At 37.9% G+C, this 18551-nt stretch overlaps 1 protein-coding gene across 27 annotated transcripts in view; it reads left to right on the top strand.

Annotated features, from left to right (window-relative positions):
- The window catches only part of NRXN3 (neurexin 3), a 942294-nt gene that overhangs the window by 816235 nt on the left and 107508 nt on the right, over nt 1–18551 (top strand). For 21 of the 27 annotated variants that reach the window (XM_074149382.1, XM_074149385.1, XM_074149386.1 and 18 more), the window contains one exon: nt 13724–13813. The exons of the other annotated variants lie outside the window; for them this stretch is intronic. In XM_074149382.1, coding sequence (XP_074005483.1) covers nt 13724–13813 — 90 coding nt within the window. The remainder of the gene's footprint in view (nt 1–13723; nt 13814–18551) is intronic. 27 annotated transcript variants of the gene reach the window in all.

An 18551-nucleotide genomic window follows, 5' to 3' on the forward strand; every position in this document is an offset into this window, starting at 1 on the left:
ACTGGGACGTCTGACATATTGCAACAAGTTCTTCCTTTCTAACTTTGTACTTGCCCCTGCACAGTACTCCTGCATGGCTCATGTTGTACTACTTCTGTGATTTCCAAACATTTGGTAGCTGAGCCTTATTAGAGGAAAAAACTTATTCTCTGTGCTTTTCAGAGCCTGCCTCCTCCTCCCCCAAATTCCCTCTATCTCTTCCAGAGTGATTTTGGCATCTCCTCATTCCCTTTTCTTTCCAGCCCAACCCCCCAACTCTGGTTTCTGTCTTCTTGTGCCTCTTTGGCTCTCCCTTCCCTCCTTCAGACTCGAGGCTATTATCATCTCCTTCTCACTGCTACTGAAACCAAGGTAATAGTAAGAAGCTTGACTGAAGGCGAACCCATGAAGAGGCACATGGATCTTGTACTTGACTACTTGGAGTCATTAATAAGTCCCATTGCTTGATGTGCAGTTGTGCTTTGTGGTACTGCCAGATCCCACTGCGGTCTTAATATTTTCCTATCCAAATGCCCTTGTGAGTGGGTAATGAGTTAGGAACAAGAGCACTGAATTTTGATTAGCCTTGTGGGCTGAATGTGATCCCCAGGGTTCTTGTCATACACTTGTTTGTGGGTTTTGATTTTTCATATTGTACTCATTTTGTGGGACTTAAATGAGCTTTCAGATGCTTCCTATCAGCATGAATTGGAGATGGCATGTAAAGTGCCTTTGACAGATTTACCGCATTTCATAATGAGCCTAAGACACATAAAAAGACAGGGTTAATAAAACAGCATTGGAGAAGCACATTTTGAAGGCAGTACTGTGACATATGTTGAAAGATCTGCCAAGAGGGATGATTAAAGCATGACAAGTTGATGAAATCAAGAGTTGATTGTAGCTTGTCACTGCAGGGCCATAACATCTATAATATATTTATAAGGTTGGAAAACAGATAAATACGGCTACATGATATGAACACTCACTTTTGGTCCCCTGTATCCACTGAGATATAAACCTACACACATTAAGTCACCAAGAGACAAACATACTTTGGAATTTGTGCAAAACCACCTATGTTAATGCATGTTAATGCATGTGTGTTCATAGTGGGTGATGGGATAGGATCTGACATGATAAATAAGTTATGTAAACGTTGCCACTACTCTCACAGTTTAACTTCTGTGTACTTAACGTTTTGCTTTCCCACAGGAAGTATGACTGTGGTTCATTTCCACTTTGCCCCTACCCTCAAACAGCATGGAGGTGCTGTAGGGCTTGTCTGTCTTCTGAGTTCTGTCTCTGAGGACAGGAGGAGAGGAAAGATGGAGAGAAAAAGAACAAAGTGACAATATTGCAACTTCCAGTACTTATCCTTCCTGTCAGGGTTTCATTTTTCAAAACTGACTCAGGCTCTTACAACACACTGCACCCAGACAGTCTACATGAGTTGTGATCTTACCTTTACCAGACACCTCAAGCCCATGTGAGTGGTAATCTATCAAACACCAGTATTTCTGTCAGCTTGGCATTAAGAAAGAGTGAGATGCATGATTTTTTATGAAGACATGTAAGGTAACCAGGGAGAACAAAGAGGACAACGTTATCTAAAGGCAGTAGGACTGAAAATTTTTCCTAAGGAAGGGTACATACACAATAGTGTCTTCATGCAAGAATCCATAACCATCTAATTCCCACCTAGGATTGCACAGATACCCCTTGAGGTTGGGGAAGAGGGGAGAAGGAATAAGAAGCATTCTGAAGTAGCAGTCTCTATTAGTGCTACTTAACAGTCATATAACAGGGGGTTCTAACTTGCAAATACATGCCACAGAAGCAATACTAGTTTTAATTTTGCTGGAATATTTTCTCTATTTATAGCCTGCATTAAAAAGCAAGAAGTACTGAAATCAGAAAGTACTGACAATTTGAGGAAAACTTGTTGTAAGTGCTGTCTGAAAGAACAGAGATATGTATTATATTGCTCCATGCTGTTAGTTGAATTAGTGTAGCATCATTCTTACATCTTCCTGAATCAGACTGGATGTCCGGTATGTCAAATCTACAGGCAAATACTAAATGCATCAGAAGAAAATTTGCTTTAATGGTCAAAATGACACTTCTGTCCAATGGTTCTGGATTTGGGGTGGTTTCTATTCTGTCTTCCCATAGCCTGTTTGTCTATCTAATTAGCTTCTTGAGCTGGAGAGCAGCCAAGTGTCTGATGCCTCAGAGAATTACAGTAACCCATCATGGCAATAACAAAAATATGCCCCAAAAGATGTCCTTCTAAAAAAAAAAATTATCCTACTGTTATGCTTAGTTTGTGACCTGAAATATGAGGTCACATAAGCCGTACGTGTTTGTATCATGTCTACACTCATTACATTAGTATTACTCCATTGTAAAGCAAAGGGTGGGTTTTTTCCCTCATTAATTTATCCGGGGGGACATGATCATGTGGAAATACTCCCACTCCCTCTCCAGCTGGAATTCGATAGAAGTTACTCTGCTGTATTCTGAGCACCTTGTTCAGCCAAAATTTACAAGACAATTTTAAAAAAAACAAGAGAAAACAAAACCTAGGCCACCTTAGTGACATCTCTAATTTTTCTCTATTTCTCTGATTCTTTTTCTATTGATGATCTTGATTCTCAAATCTCAGTTCTTTCCTCGTAGCTTAATTCTACAGACCAGGATTCTTTGTAATAGAAATTCTTGCAGCACAGAGTGAATCTTTATAAAAAGTCATGTTAACCTTTGACAATGGTAGTATGGCATGTAACTCAGGAGGAGATGAGCTTTACAATTCCCCAATCCTAGGCTTGCTTTATGTCAGAATGATGACATAAAGTTTGCCAAGATATAGAGTCCATAGGGCACTAATGCATCTTTCTACCTACTTGATCTCACCCTTCTTGCATCTGATTTAAGAACCCTGGGCCAAAGGATTTCCCTAAATATTTGGATTACATTCTTATACTTACTACAGGTCTTTGAGTCTATGTCCCTGAGATACTATGGTGCAAAAATGTGTATTGCATTCATAGACCCAAGCCATGTTTTTTTTTCCTTGTATCTCTTTGACGTCCAGCATTCTTCGTGCTAAAATCATCACTGTGCAATTTTCCAGGCACAGTAATTACATACCAAGAGATGTAGGTATATCCCGATAGCTTGGTCTCGCTAACAATTCTGGGCTAAAGCATACAGCTGCTCATGTAAGTGTGATTATCTTAACTGTCTGAATGCTCAGATATTATGAGCTGTTCTCATCTGTTTGTGTCCAGTGCTCTGTGACTGTACAAATGCCCAGGTACCAAGCATAAGCAGTATCATCAAAAATTTCTGCTAAATTTCTCCTTTGCCAGAATAAGATGAATTATTATTGGTTCAGTCATCTGATGAGAGATATATATATATATATAATGTAGCTGTATAGTATAGTGCAGAGTAAGATGAAGAAATATTTCTCAAATAGAGAATCAGGCTAAATAAGATTGCTGGAAAGTAAGAATCCTGCTAGACAGCACACTGCAGTGAACTCCTAGACATTTATATAGTTATGTTTCTCTCCTGGGTTAGTTCTGTTTCAGTTTTCCTGGTCAAATCGAGTTGTTATAATGTATTCTCTTTCTTCTCTCCCTCCTTGGCTCTCCCTCTGTCCCTGTCTCTGATACACACACACATACACACACAGAGCGTAAGAATGAGCAAACAAACATCTGGCTTGAGGGATCAGAGGCTTGAACAACAACTTTGTGCTTTTCTGATCTTATTGCCTGCAGAAAGAACAGTGCCAGCTGTAATCCCAGGTTGACACAGCTGACATAGAGTGACAGAAGGGGCTCACGCATCCCCATCAGCCTTCTCCCTGCTCATTAAAAGGCATTGGAAAGCACAAAGTCGCTGAAATCCAATGCTGTGGACTGAAGCAGAGAAACTGTGTGAAAGGATGGTCAGATGTGAAAGGGGCCATTCATGGAACTGGGGGCCAAAAGTTCCTGAATCCCAACCTTGGCTTTATAGATGCCATTCCCTGTAGTCTTGGGCAATGTTTTTACCACTCTGTGGCTTAGTTTTCCAATCAGTAAACGGGATAAAGCACCAATTTTTGTTGTCTTTGGGGACTTAAATAGAAAATATTCTACACTTCACTGAGTATGGAAACCTTTCTGGGTCAGTGAACGTGCATCTTTGCTATTTACTGAGTACCTGGAGCACTCTGGAGACTGAAAAGTCTGGTGTTGGATGTGTAAAATATTCTATATTTTTTTTATTAAGCCCCACAAATTCATAGTCAGTGAGATTCATTCTGCATAACAGTCTTATGTGCAGACTGAGTGGTATTTTACCCCTTCGCTACTTAGCATTTCCATAGCAATTTTCAAAACTCAGGTCACTTCCAAGAAAGAAATTGATTTAAAAGGTTGGAGTAGGAAAAACATATCTACAGAAACTACAAGTTCCTTTTCCCATGGGTCTACCTTACTTCTGACACAGTGTTAGTCAATAATGATTTTTTCACTGTATGTGCCTCTAGTTTGTGTCTTGGCTTTGTGAATGGCACTTGTCTTTGAGAAGGCTTACTGGGTCACTATAGGGTCCTGGAATTCTCTTTTCTGTTTTCTAAGCTGATGCAAACAGAAGACTTGACTTCTAGGGGAGGCAAAGTTCACTGATTTGTAGCAATTAGAGATGGGAAACGCTTGTTTGGTCTCATTTATTCCATTCTGTGATCAACTGATATCAAGTAAAATTTTAAATAATTCAAGAATTTCCCTGACGAGACTGTAGCACTGTCTCTGATAGGAAGTTCTTCTTAATAAACTTCTTTCATCAGTTTTTTACTTGCTTTTAGTTATGTCCTGGAACTCACTTGGGACAACTTACCCCCTTCCACAGGGTTTTCACCTTTCTGCTATTTGTAACTGGTTAGCTTTCCAATCCTCAGTGGTGACATTTGACTAAGTGCTTTATAGACATTACTCTCATTAATGTTACTGACTGAGCAGCCTCCCTGTGCTCAGGACTGTATTCATGGGAATGGACTGTACATACTTCCTCTATTTGTTGTGTATTCAGCTCCCCATATTATCTCCCTGGTAATATGTGCACAGGGAAATGAGATCCAGAAGCATCTGAAGGTTTCTGGTGGAGACAAACCAGCTCCATCACTGCCAGCACCAAGGCAGAGGCTGCAAGTCCTGCTGGAACTGAGCCAATTCCTGCATAGACACAGGACGGCCTGCTGGCACCTTCCAACAAGGAGTCTTTGTTTTGAGGTAATGCCCGATGAACCTAAAGAGGAGCCCCTGTTGAATGGGGAGCACAGCGTGCAGAGCCCCAAGTGGTTCTGCAGGAATCAGTGCTTTTTCCAGCCCTACCTCTGTGCTGGCTGTGTCAGACCTAGGCTAGCTGTCTGCCTGAGTGCTCTTGTTTGCAGCAATGGGATAGTGAGCCACTGACTCTTTATGAGGCAGCTGTAAGGCCATAGGTTTTCTTACCTCAGATCCTGCACCAGGCAAAGGCAGTTGTTCTGTTTTCCATCTCACGTTGGTCCTGGAAGCAAAGTAACTGCACATGTGTAGCTCCAGTGACTCACCCAACACGTGTAAACTAGATCCAGTTTCTCTGCCCTGACTTTGCATAATCCACAGAACAGATTAGCAATCTTTAGATAAATGGGATTTAATAGAATTTAAAGTGTCAATACAAATAAAGTGCTTTTGGCATTTGGTTATTGCTGCTTGTTCCCATTGGGCTATATAAATCAGATCTGACCTTTTCCAAAGGAATCAAAGAAGTGGGATGTGGGGACAGTAGCAGTGGATTTTATTCTGATCTTTGTTTCATATCTCTTCCTGCAAAATGAAATTTGCTCTTGTTTAAAATGGAAAGATCAATATGTAGTTTCAGTTGTTCTTTAATAGACACTTTAGCCTTGGCTGCCTGATACGGGGCTTAATTGGGACGTGGTCAGTGAAAAAACAATAATTTGCACATTACTTACAAAACATCTCAAAGATCTAGTAGACACTCAAATTGTTTCATATCTGTAAAAAGGTTGAACTGATAACTGCTTTCTCTATACTGTACACTAGTTCAGTTTTCCAACATAAGTCAAAAGAGAGACTGCTTTTATCTCATGCCCATGACCTCAGTTTATATAGGGCTGAAATGTTTCATAACAATTTGCTCCTATAAAATAAGACCTGAATCACATTTCTCACAAGACTAACTTTTTTTTTCTTTTGCGCATTTGAAAAAGCTTGAAAGTTTGATTAACCTTCTTCACCTTTGCTAGTCTGAGTCTTCTTTTTGTTTTGCTCCTATTGTTCTTCTGCGTTAGATTATTAAGGACAATGCACTCATTTTCTCAGTCATCCAAGGCAGGATTGAAAGATTAATCTAAGGCAGGTTGAAATGTTACTGATCTTGTCCTGGGGCAGAGGGGCGAATTAGATGACTTGTCAATGTCTTCCTTAGTCTTATCAATGTCACAGTGGCCTATGTTAGCTGCACCTTGTGGACAGACATTTCAACTCTAATCTCCTAGCTTGTCTCCGAATTTCCCAATGATTTTGGCCTGAATGCTGCTTTGCTTTGAATAAGGACTTCACGTTTTTTGGGCTAAAAAAAAAAAAAAAAAAGATAAAATAGAGAGTGTCAGTGGTGTAAAGCTTTTGGTTGAGGCAGTAGAAACTTAGAAACAACTGCAGTTGCCTGAGTAACGTTTGCTGTTGTAGTCTTTCTTGGTAATTCTCTCTCCTATTTTTAGTACTTATGTTACCAAGACCTCATTGTCTTTTGTCATGAGGGCAGTGAGCTGAGGAGAGTGGCAGTGTGAAGGTCAGCTTTTAACTCTAGTCCACGGTGAGATGAACGGAAGGAAAGGTGTGGCTCCCAGCAAACAATGTGATCAGAGGGAATTGAAGATGAAGTCAAGGGCATCCAGGACTAAGGGGAAAATGAGGACAAGAAATAAAATGAGAATTCAGTAGCAAAAGATGCAACTTTATTGACCAGTGAAAGCAGAGGAAAAAACCATAATATCCAAGAGCTGAAGCAAAGATAAAGAACGTCAACACTTGGCTATTCTTCAGTCCCTTCAAATGAAATAAAATCCCAAATTTGAATTAATCTCCCATAGCACCCCTTGTTACACAAGGCAAAACTGATGCTTTGGAAGAATTTGTAGAGGGATGGTTTGTGGTAGCTAAAAGACTCCAGATCACCTGCCTTATAAGTATTTTGTTTAGTTGCATGGCCATCCTGTTTCATTTCTGTATAAGCCACATCTGTGGTTTCAGGTTTGGACTTTTTTCAAGTGTTTGATAAAAAATTGCTGTGAGTAGAGATTTCTTACATGGTTTGATGCAAACATTCTCTATGTTACATAACATAAACCACAATATGGTCTTTCAGTAACACAACAAAGCCAACAGCTATACATAAACAGGCCTGATTCTAAAGTTAATTGTAGTGTTGTTATTCCTTCATGATTTATGGGAGAAGAAGGTTCTAGTCCTAAATATGAACTTTGCTAATAGGCTTGTCTCAGTTTCCTAGCTGAATACAAAATGTGAACAAATGATGGTTTACTTTCCAGTATTTAGAGCAAAATATGTACTTAAGGAAATGTGAAAATGGGACAAATAAGTATACTGTAAGTTTTTAAGTGCAGCTGCCTGAAAACAGAAGTGATTAAAGAGGCTCAGTGTGTGCCAGTCACAAACACACTTCTGAAGCTTTTGTGCCCTTTATCAGTTATTAGGAAAAAATGATGCATGTGAGTCTCTTCTTCCAGGGCACACAGCATCAGCTCAAAAGGAGTTTTGGGGCTGAATTGAACAGAGTCAGTTTACGTCAGTAGAGGATTTAGCCCTCAAAGGTAAACTTTGAAGACTAGCAGGCTAGTATGCCCCCCTCCCATACTGATGTCAATTAAGTGTATGCACATCTTAGCAAGATTGTGGGGATCCATAAAAACTCAAAGGGAGCTGACATGAAAGGCCACTGGCTGAACTGAGCTATCAAACGCTAACTGCTTAGTAGCCCTTCTCCTACTGAAACTCCATCTACAATAAGGGAGAGAGAGGTGGAATCAGTTTAAACCTTGAGCACTGATACAAAAATGTTTTCTTAAATCGTTAGTATCAACCGTATCTCCTTTCATTTAATAACTGCTCATTAGATAAAATGTCTCATTCTTTTTAGAGACTTACAAGCAATGAAGAAAACATTGCTGCTGTAGTCTCTCTTCATAAAACAGCCTTTGGCATTAATTTAGGACAGATGAATGTTTTCTTATAGTATTCTTTTTAGCATCTTCACAGATTTGACAACACATCAGGTTGGATTAATATTCCACCTGGAAGCGAGTGCTTTCTTTCTGCCCAGTGCAATGTGCTGGAACCTTTCAGCTTTTCTCTTTCACACCAAAGAGGCAGTAAATCATCATGATTGGTATCTAGGCCAAGAAGCAACATTTTTCAGAGCTTCAATTGCTCTTTTACTTTCTTTGGCTTAAGAATCCACGTTGGTTTAGAAATAAGCTTAATGCAATAAAGATTGTTTGTTTTCTTAAAGGAACCATGAATGGAAAAGCGAAACATCATCCAACATTGAAGGGTTTTGGAAGAAAATCCTACTTTGCCCATGAGCAAATTTAAACTGTCTCCCTCTGGATTGTTCCACTGTATCAAAAGCATTTCCTTTTGGAACTGCTAATAGTGATTAGCACAAGCAAATTCTGTTGATTTTTTTTTTCCCATTTTAGTTTGATCTAGGTTGAAGATTATCAAGAGCTAAAGCTAGAAATTAATCTAATCTGTTTATCTTGATCAGGTAGTCCATGGAGCAGGGATATAGAGGGCTCCAGAAAAAAGACAGAAAACTGGCAACCGATCATATATAACCAGCTGGCTCTGGGTTTTATGACTGAGGTGCCAGATTTTTGGGGGGGGAAGAGGGACAAACAGAAAAAATAGAGATGATCTTCCAGATTAATCTCCAAAATATTTAGTCCTCGGGAATGTCTGTGGTGTCCGAAATATTTTGAATATTCAGGTTAAACAAGATTCAGGGATCCAGATTTCAAAATGTTACCAGTAAAATCCTTAGGGTCTTAAGAGCCTGGTGGCTTATCGGTTTGCTGGAAAACTGAGGTCTGTGTGATACTTGGGAGATGCAGCAGGATTTCTGTTAATCGTACATATGAGTACTAAATGGAATAAAAGACTTGTTTTATCCCAGTCTTCACAGATCCAGATCTGGCTGTGCTATAGAATTTTGCATGAGAAAGGAGAAAATGTAGGTGAAGGGATGCATTTCTGAACAACAGTTCTTTAGAAAAAGCTAAGTCGTGAAGCAGATAATGTCATATTGATATACAGGAATTTATGCAGATTAAGAAAAAGGGGAAAATTATTTTAAATGAGCAGTTACTGTCGGCACTTGTATTATTTAAGCATCTAGAACCTATGGGAGGAAAAATATTCAGTAAATCACAAGTAGCAAAACTAATCAACACAACTTTACTGTAACAAATTATATCCTGCAGACCTTTGAGACCCACGTTGATTCTGAATGCAAAAGAACTATGGGATCAAGTGTATTTTCTAAAATAAATTTAAATGGCTCTCTGTCCTGTGTATTGTTCTCTGAAGTACAGCCTTGAATCAGAGCTGGACTCAGAGAGAAAAAGGGAGGTGTCTAGATTAGTTCCGTGAAGGGATTGTTTGAACATGTGTATTGTTCAACTCTAGAAAGGCATTGCATTGAGGTCACAAAAGGATTGTTACTGAAAATTCCTATGTATGAAGATGGACAAGAATCCCCCTTAATCACATCATGGCTCAGCTGTCAGAGGTCCGATGAGCTTAATCCATGTTGAACTTATGTTACTTCGTGTTGCAAACCATGATATTTCCTTTTCGAACTCTCACATCAAATGCTGTGTTTATTTTTTTTAAAGCACAACTCAAAGTCAATGTTAATTTAATGATTATATGGTTTTATTGATATTTAATGACTATCTCAAGTGCTCTACAGTGGAAAACTTGTTCTTTAACTGAATGTTGTAACTGGGTATATCAGTGAACACATTCTCATGCACATGTTTTTAAAAATCATTCTTACTAATGTCTGAAATAAAATTTAAAGACAAAACAAGAAAGATCAGGCAATAATGTTGCAATTTAAACCTATTTGAATTTTCTAATGTCCTTCCATTTTTCATGGCTTTTAAAGGTATGATTTTTATACGTATTTTAATCTTGCTGAATATATCTGCCTAATAATAATAATAAAATTAAATTAAACCTGATTTTTTTAAAAAAGTCTTTAAAGATGTGGTGGGGAATAGTTGTCATTTCTGGCTTTCTTGAAGGTCTAGGGCTGTATTATAAGAAATCCGTTTTTCCCTCTCATGTCTTCCTTTGTTGTCCCACTTCCTTTTTGTCTTAGTCTTCCTGGCCTGCTCTTGTCAGATGCCCTACTTATGAGAAATTTCAATCCACTAATTTTTTTTTCTGTTCTACGGTCAGCCCTTCACACAGAGGAAGAAGCACTTCATGCCAGCCACTGGCTGACTCTTGTTTTCCTGTGAACTGTGGATCATTCTTTATTCTGAAAAAGATCTCATTGCCTGCAGGAAAAGGTTGCTTATGTACATACCGAGTAAAGCCAGTGGAGTTTTTTGTTCCGAGTAAAGTGTGTTACAGAATTTCTTTGGCCATATAGAAAATGTTCTTGCCCATCAACATTAAGATTTCAATGAACTCATCTAAGTCTTTACTCAGAACATACTCTATAAAGTGAAGAATAACCTCCATTTCTACTGAAATCATAACTTTCTGTATCATATGCAATATAGATGTAGTAGCAGACTCTGTCTAAGTTTTCAAGTCTGAGTTGACAGAGAAATTTAGGAGTTCGCAAACAAATTTAGGGTCTTTAAGTCCCACTGAAACACCTCCCAAGTTTTCTTTCAGTATTCCTTTCTTACACAGAGAAAAATAGGCACCCTGCAACAGACCAAAAATATCTCAAAGGAGATGCAGGGTTTCTATGATTACATTTAAGAGATTTTGCTGGTTTGGTGAAGGAGAGTATGGATTAATGTGTTGAGAAAAGGTCTAATGGATAAGCAGAATGCCTTGCTAACTGACCTTAAAAAAAGAAATTGTTGTTGTAGTGAGCGTGACTTAATTACTTTTGTTTCTGCTCTCCCCAAATCAGCAGGTCTGCTTTCCCTGTCCTGTGACTGTAAACTTCCCTTAGGCTTAAACAAACAGGAGAACTTGCAGGAAAGGGATCTATCCTTCAGGTTAAGAAATTGAGAAAACTGACCTGTGTGACCCCAGCTTTCATTAGTCATCAACTTATTATTAATAAACAGATCAAAAATAGTTGTTTTCTTAATATTTCTGTCTTTTTAGCTGTAGGTGGGGTTTTTTTGTTGTTTATCTTACCTCAGCTGCTCTTTATCAATTTTTTTTCTTAGATCCTACACTGAACATGATTCAAATTTTACGTTTATGTATCTGTATTCATAGAAGTACGGAACTGACTATTGGTATGTTTTGTTGGTGCTGATATGAATTATGAAAGCTGGGAATGTACTTAAAGGTGACTTAATGTCTGTGAGTGACTCCAGGCCACCACGGTTCATTGTTTAATACTATTTGATAAATGACTGACAGAGTGTGTTTCCAGTATTTTATCTTTTCTGTCTGCTTTATCTGAGTAACCAATGGTACATAGCAGGCATCTGAGGTAGGATAGAGAAACCTATATATTAGTGTGTGTCAGCTAGTGCTTAATTAGATCTTTCTATGATGGGAAGTAGCAGTTTTCCACAATGGATCTGTTACACGGAAGGAAAAAAGTAGATGGCTTTCCAGGAAGGTAGTAAGGAATCAGGCCAATAAAGCTGCTCTTAAATGTTTTTGCTTTGTTTGACCTGTTTCCCCAAATAAGCAGCAAGGCTCCTAAATGTTCATTGTTACAATTGGAGTTATTAATCCAAATCCAAATTGCTGTCTTCGTTACAGCTGGACTTAAAGAGACACAGTGGTGATTTTTACAAATACCCTTCAAGATTAGGTCTGTGCTTTATTACATGTGAATCCTTATGGGATTATAGCCAGTCTGTCACTATAAAGCCTCTCACCTGTCCCAGAAAGTCAGCAGTAACGAGCTGATGCTGGAGAGGATGGCTGTGATCAGCAGGGACCTCATACAGACTGGCAGCATTTCTGAGCAACAGCTACACAGTAAGGATTATCTAGCACATGAGATTTACCAGTCATACTGCTTGCAGCGTGAAAGTGTCTGCTGTTGACTGGGTGGAGCATCTTGCCAACTGTTAGTCATATATATGTTTTGCCTTGATGTGTCTTTACATTGAAAAAAGATTCCAGCATCTGTTTCAGAAAGTCAAATAAATATGAAGCCACATTATGTTATTTATATGTGGAATTTTAAAAGCAGTACTGCAAATCACACAGAGCAGTTGCTCGACTCTTGCCATTTATTCAAAACTTGTATTGGAGCACTCCTGATCTAGCGAACTTCTGTTTATGGTAGCATTACTTCAGTAAGCTGGGGGCTTACTCTAGTTTTCTAAAATATTATAATTAAGTTTGTAAAAGATGCACCCTTTTTATGCTTGTCTGACTGAAGAGTTTTTATTAAAACAATACATGAAGCAAAAACTAGAATGAGTCAGAAAGCGACTGTAGCTGAAGAAAATGAAAAAGCAGAATGACGGCACTGGTTTACTGTCACTCCTAACACTGTCAAACCGAGCTGCTCCTTTCTACTAGAGGTTGACCCACCCCGTCTGACCTGTACAATCTTTCAGTAGCCAGGGAATTTGAACAAAGACTTTGTGTTAATCCTATTCCTCTCTGTACTGTGCGAGTGATAAGAGCTTTCCTCCAAAACACACTTTACTGGATAATTCTATTATCCATCAACACGGAACAATGGAACTGCACTTGCCAGAATTTACATCTTGGGCAATTATTTCTGCTTTCATTTAGATTCATTTCTGAGCTTCTGTTTTCTTCTGGCAACAGGCCCAAGACTTTGGTAACTGGACACAAGCCTGTAATTTACAGCTCCTCCTCTTTTTAAATTTTACTTCCCTTTTTTTCTATCTATCTTCCCACTCACAGGTTTTTTTTAAACTACTTCTATTACATCCTTTCAGCATCGATTTCATACAATTCCTTCCTTTCTTTTAATCTGTTTACTGGGTTTCTAGTCCTAACATGTCTTTTACTACAAGAAGGTTTATCAAAGTACTACTAAATGTGTGTTTGTGTGACAGACATATTGTGCCACGTCCTTGCACAGTCAAATCTAGAGCCTGATCAAAATGTTTTAACTCATGGCACTGAGTTCATTCAAGGTCTCATGTCCCAGACAAATTACACATGCCTTCTAACCAATTTGGATAAACAAATACTCTGAGGAGAATCAGAGATATCTTTTTCTTAGGATTTAACTTCTTCGACCTTCCAGAACCTCAGGCAATTGGGATGTATAACTATTCTCCACCTTACTAAAGATAAAAATCTCTCTTTTCAAATATATATATGTACACACACACACGCACTTATTTATTTATAGCTAAATAAGGTCATAAAAAAACCCAAAAGATCTAGGATGTTTTAACTATTTCATTGACTTTTCAGATTGTTTTTAAGCTGTTTTTTAAACTTTAAAGGCAACACTGATAGTGAACGGTTCCAAATGGTAAAACAGAAAATCCCCTTCAAATATAACCGGCCCGTAGAGGAGTGGCTGCAGGAAAAAGGTAACAGTCATTAAAACTTTCATTTTAAACCCATTTGATTCTAAACCCTCATTTTTAAAGCCTGCAAATAAATGTTTCTTAAATGATAATCGCCTGCTGCATAAATGACTGTTTTAATTTTCATTATAATTTGTGTCAGCTTCCACCTGCCATATGTTGATAAATCATGCTATAATACATTGCTATTAAAATGCAGTTAAAGGGACGAAATTCTAAGCTTGCTATCATAGTAATGACAAACAAACAAGCAAAAATTCAGGAGACGTTTTCTAAAAAAACAAAATGAAGAAGAGCGAAGAGCAACAACATGTATTATGGCAATTTAACCACTGCATGATTTTCCTATTTTGATTTGTTTTTAAACTACATTTATATCTTTATTATCAAGGTTTCCTTAAAAAATTTTCAAACCTAATTGTTAACCCGCTTCCTGTAAGTTTCTTTTTTCTCATTAGTGTGATTAGCCACTATGGCTATGTATATCCTAATTGTATTAAGATAATTAAACAATTTTAAAAAATGTTGTAAAGAAAACGTTTTTTAACATTTTCATATAAACTACAGTGAGGGAGACAGAGAAGGATGATTGTTCTGTTGCTTTATGCTCTGTCTGGAGTACAGTTTGAACACTCAAATTTGTCTAAATTATGGGTCAGATTCTTCCCTAACTTAATCTCGGGCAGCGCTACTTAATTTTGTGGGTTTGCCTGGAATAATTGGCCTCAGTTCAGCAAATACTTGTTAATGTGCATAAGTCCACCTGGCTTGAGTGAGAGTTCTGCATACACTCAGTTGAAATGGGACTTGTGTCAGAACAGTAATGTTTTTTTATCAGGAATTTGGAGGCGAAAAAAAAGATCTTGGATGTAAAGCCATTCCAAAGCCTGGTGAAGGTAATGGAATAACTCTTACTGATTTCAGCAAGGTTTGGACTGGGCTCTGGGTAATACAGTGGAGCTTAAGTCAGGAAAATCTTCTCCCTCTATACTAAATGTGATATTAAAAAAAAAAAAAAATAATCACTGTAACTAACTCCTCGCCTTGAAGTCTAGAAAAAGCAGAACATGATCTTCTCTTGTTTCCTTTTAAGAAAGTACTGCTGATAAAAGAGGGTGACCTTTGAACTCAGATCTTGCATTTTCTGTGCTCACTTAGACTTTGGTTGTTACCAAATTTTCCAAGAGGGAAACCCAGTGTTTTGTAGGATTGGAAAAATATAATTTATGTTCCGTTTCAAACTTCTATCTTCAGCTGAATTAACAAATTGGTTTAGCCAGTATGAATTAAGTCAAGGTCATGAAGGATGTGGCTAATTACAGTAAAATATTTTTATGTAAGGGTCTGATCCTGCAAAGTGTTGTGCACACTCAGTTCTCGTTGAATTCAATGAGAGCTGACAGTGTTGCCCACTTTTCAGGTTTAGTCTACAAGGGTGTGATGTTTGTAACTAAAGCTGGAGTATTTGGAAAGCAAGACAAAAATATTTGTGTAACTAAAACAGAAATATTTTTTTGACCATCAGGGTTTAATGGAACAGTTAATTCAGCTAACTTGTAAATAAATTTTAAGGTAAAGGTCTACAGAAAATGCTTATTGAGTCTCAGTGGGTTGCCCTGTTAATTTACAAGATCAAAATAAAAATAAAAAAATAAAGCTTAACACTAAAAAGAGGATAATTTTGGTAAGTTTGAATTGCTAAAGTCCCTTTAACACTAAAGACAATGATTGCCTCAATTTTGTTCAAACAGATGCATGTTTAATTCCTTGATGCAATTCATGTGCTTGAGAAACCCACCTCCGTTTTCTTTTGTGCTTTTGTTTTGGGTTGGTTTTTTTTCCTTTTTGGTTTTCCACCAAATCTTTTATTTTATGTCACTGCTTCTCCGAGTTTGAGCTTATAAGCATGCTAAGGCACTGTCATTTGTAAGCTATCCTGAAGTTTTGAACGGAAGTCTACCTTTTGTGGATATTGCTGCTTTGTTAAAAAACAATCACACGTGCAGTAGGGTCCAAAAGAGACAACATTTGAGCGTTTAGACACTCTCAAAGCACTGGATGTTTTTAGGCTAGAAGGGTAGAGGCATGTTTTTACTAAAGTGAAAGGAAATTTAGTCTTTACACTTTGTGTTAGGAAATGAAATTGTGCAGTGTAACACTTGAGACAATATAGCTTTCTTCCTTTATTCCAAACAAGATAGACGTTTTCAGCAACTTAGGTACCACTCAAATTAAAAAATAATACGAATGAATAATTTACCTGGCTGTTCACCAACCTGCTCATCTATCTGGTCATCCATCCAACAATTAATGTAACATGGAAACCTTCTGTCAGAAGACTTTATAAAGACGATGAGTGAAAGGGTAGCTTGCTATCAAAATGGAACAAGATGAACTGATGGATGGAGGAATAGATAGATTCATCAAAGAGATGACATATAGAATAGCTGTCTTGCCCGTGTGAGTTCTTGGCTTGAGTGAGGTAAGATGAAACACTCTTCAATTGACATTTTGAATGCCGTAGATTTGGTCTTCCTTTGGTACCACTGTTACCTTATTCATAATAATGAAATAGTTCATTCTTGGAAAACAAATATAACACAACATCTTTTTGAAGTGGCATCATTCCTGTTTTTTGGGGTTATTTTTAATTTTACAAATTGCTTTAAAAGATTTTTAAGAGGAGGTTTACAGTCTTGAATTTTATGAGTAATAAGCAAAACATTAAACACTATTAAATTCACTGAGATTATGTATTTGAGTAAAAAAAAAAAAATGTATTAGTCCTAAATTTTTCAACTTAAGTAGTCATAAAACCAGCAGATTATTTTAGCAGAATACATGGTGTTTGCTAAGACACAGATGTTACCTATTCTGCAATTGGATGAGCTAATAAAGACCCAGAAACATCTCATCAAAAGGACTGATCCTGGAAGTCCCTAATTCTTCAAATCTCTCTTACTTACATGTAAAGTCTTGTTGATGTGAGTGACTGTACTTTTGAAGCAAGAACTACTAGTGTGAATTAGGATTTGCAAAGTCAGCCCCCATATCTCTCCTAGTGTTATGGAAAAGTTACACTTCACTAAGATTTCTCTGTGATATTTTTAATTGGTATTCAGTTTTCCAAATGAAGAAGTCAATGAGAGAGCAAACAAAAAACCAAGAGCTTAAACTATTCAGAATACTTATAAAACACTTCAGAAATTTAAATGTGCTCATCATTTTTCTCCAATATGACACAAAAATAGTAGTAGTAGGAGTTCTTTGTGAAAATGGACTGTAATTCTGCAGCCTTTACACATCTAGTAGAATTTACTACTGTAAACAGTTCCTTAATAAAATTCAGTGGCCAAATAAATTTTACTTAGGGGAAGTAAAGGCTTCAGAACCATATCATCAAAAGAATGATCAGAAGATACCTGTGGTGGCAGAATTAAGTGTATATTCTCTCAACAGTTTTCTTTCATTCCATATGCATTTCCTTGTTGTCTTTATTCATGCACATATACACCATGATAGAGTGAAGAATGAGGAATGACAGGTTGTAGGTGACTCCAACAAGTGATTGTTCTTTTAGCAAACGCAATTCTAGTACCAGTGCTGTCTCCAGCGTTAACCATATGGTGCAGTGCATGAATCCTGGACTGGAAGGCCACTAAACACACAACGAGGACCCCAAAACACAGAGTTCTTTTTTTATTGGAGTGGGGCCACCTCTTTGGTGTACATTTCCTTTCAGAAGATGCAGATGAAGGCCCAGAAATGGAGACATGATCTTTTTTTCAGCCTTATTACACTAACTCCTCATTCTTGAAAGTAAAGCAAGAGATATGACAGACATGTCTAAAACTGTGCTATGAACTTGGGTTAGAATAGAGGACATCCCAAGGAGAGTTATAATCCTCCAGTAAAAGTGAGAGAACCCCTTTTCTATCCTGGCTTGGGGAGTTCTCCTGGCTGGAACAGCAAAAATTCCCCTTCCTCATCATTGCCCACCCCTGTTCCCTTTGGTAGAAGATGAAAAAAGATACAGCATTGATTCAAGGGGAGAAAGAAATGGAAATGGAAGGCTTTGAATGGTCAGTACCTTACCTCCATTTTCAGGGATAACATCTCAAGATTAGTGAAATAACTTTCTGTCCTTTACTCATCTTACCTCTACCTTTTGGCATTCTATCTTGAGGGAGGCGAGGAGGAGGAAACAGTAGCAAATGAAATGTCTGGTTTTGTAGAGGACGGAACAGTAGGGAAAGAAATACAGTGCTGGAGGGAGAGAATGTGTGAGGAGAAGGGAAAATGGTGTAGTAAGGAACTGACAACATATCCATTAAAAAATCCAAAGCACAACAGGAAAGAGAAGAAAAGGAAATGGTATATGGCAAGAGTTTGGCCTTCTACAGTGTACAGTGTCACTTCTTCTAGCTCAGGCAGGAGCTGGGCTGAGACGGCTGATTATTTTGACAGATCTTATTATTGAATCCTGTTTTCCTCACAGACAAGAGGAAAAGCTCTGTTTTCACATGCTGAGGATGTGTGGCTTCAGTGCATGTTTGTTGATGTTTTAATAGACATACATTGCCTCTGGTAAGTTTAAAACCTCCTGAGATGCAGAATATTGCATCAGGTGTTTCAACACTTTCCAGGGGAAGGATACCCTCCATTTTTATTTCTCATTTCTTCATCAATGCAGTTATTCCACCCCAATCAAGTCCTAGTGTTTCATTTACAAATCTGTGGG

The sequence above is a fragment of the Numenius arquata genome, chromosome 6, assembly GCF_964106895.1.
Source record: "Numenius arquata chromosome 6, bNumArq3.hap1.1, whole genome shotgun sequence".
Taxonomy (NCBI): domain Eukaryota; kingdom Metazoa; phylum Chordata; class Aves; order Charadriiformes; family Scolopacidae; genus Numenius; species Numenius arquata.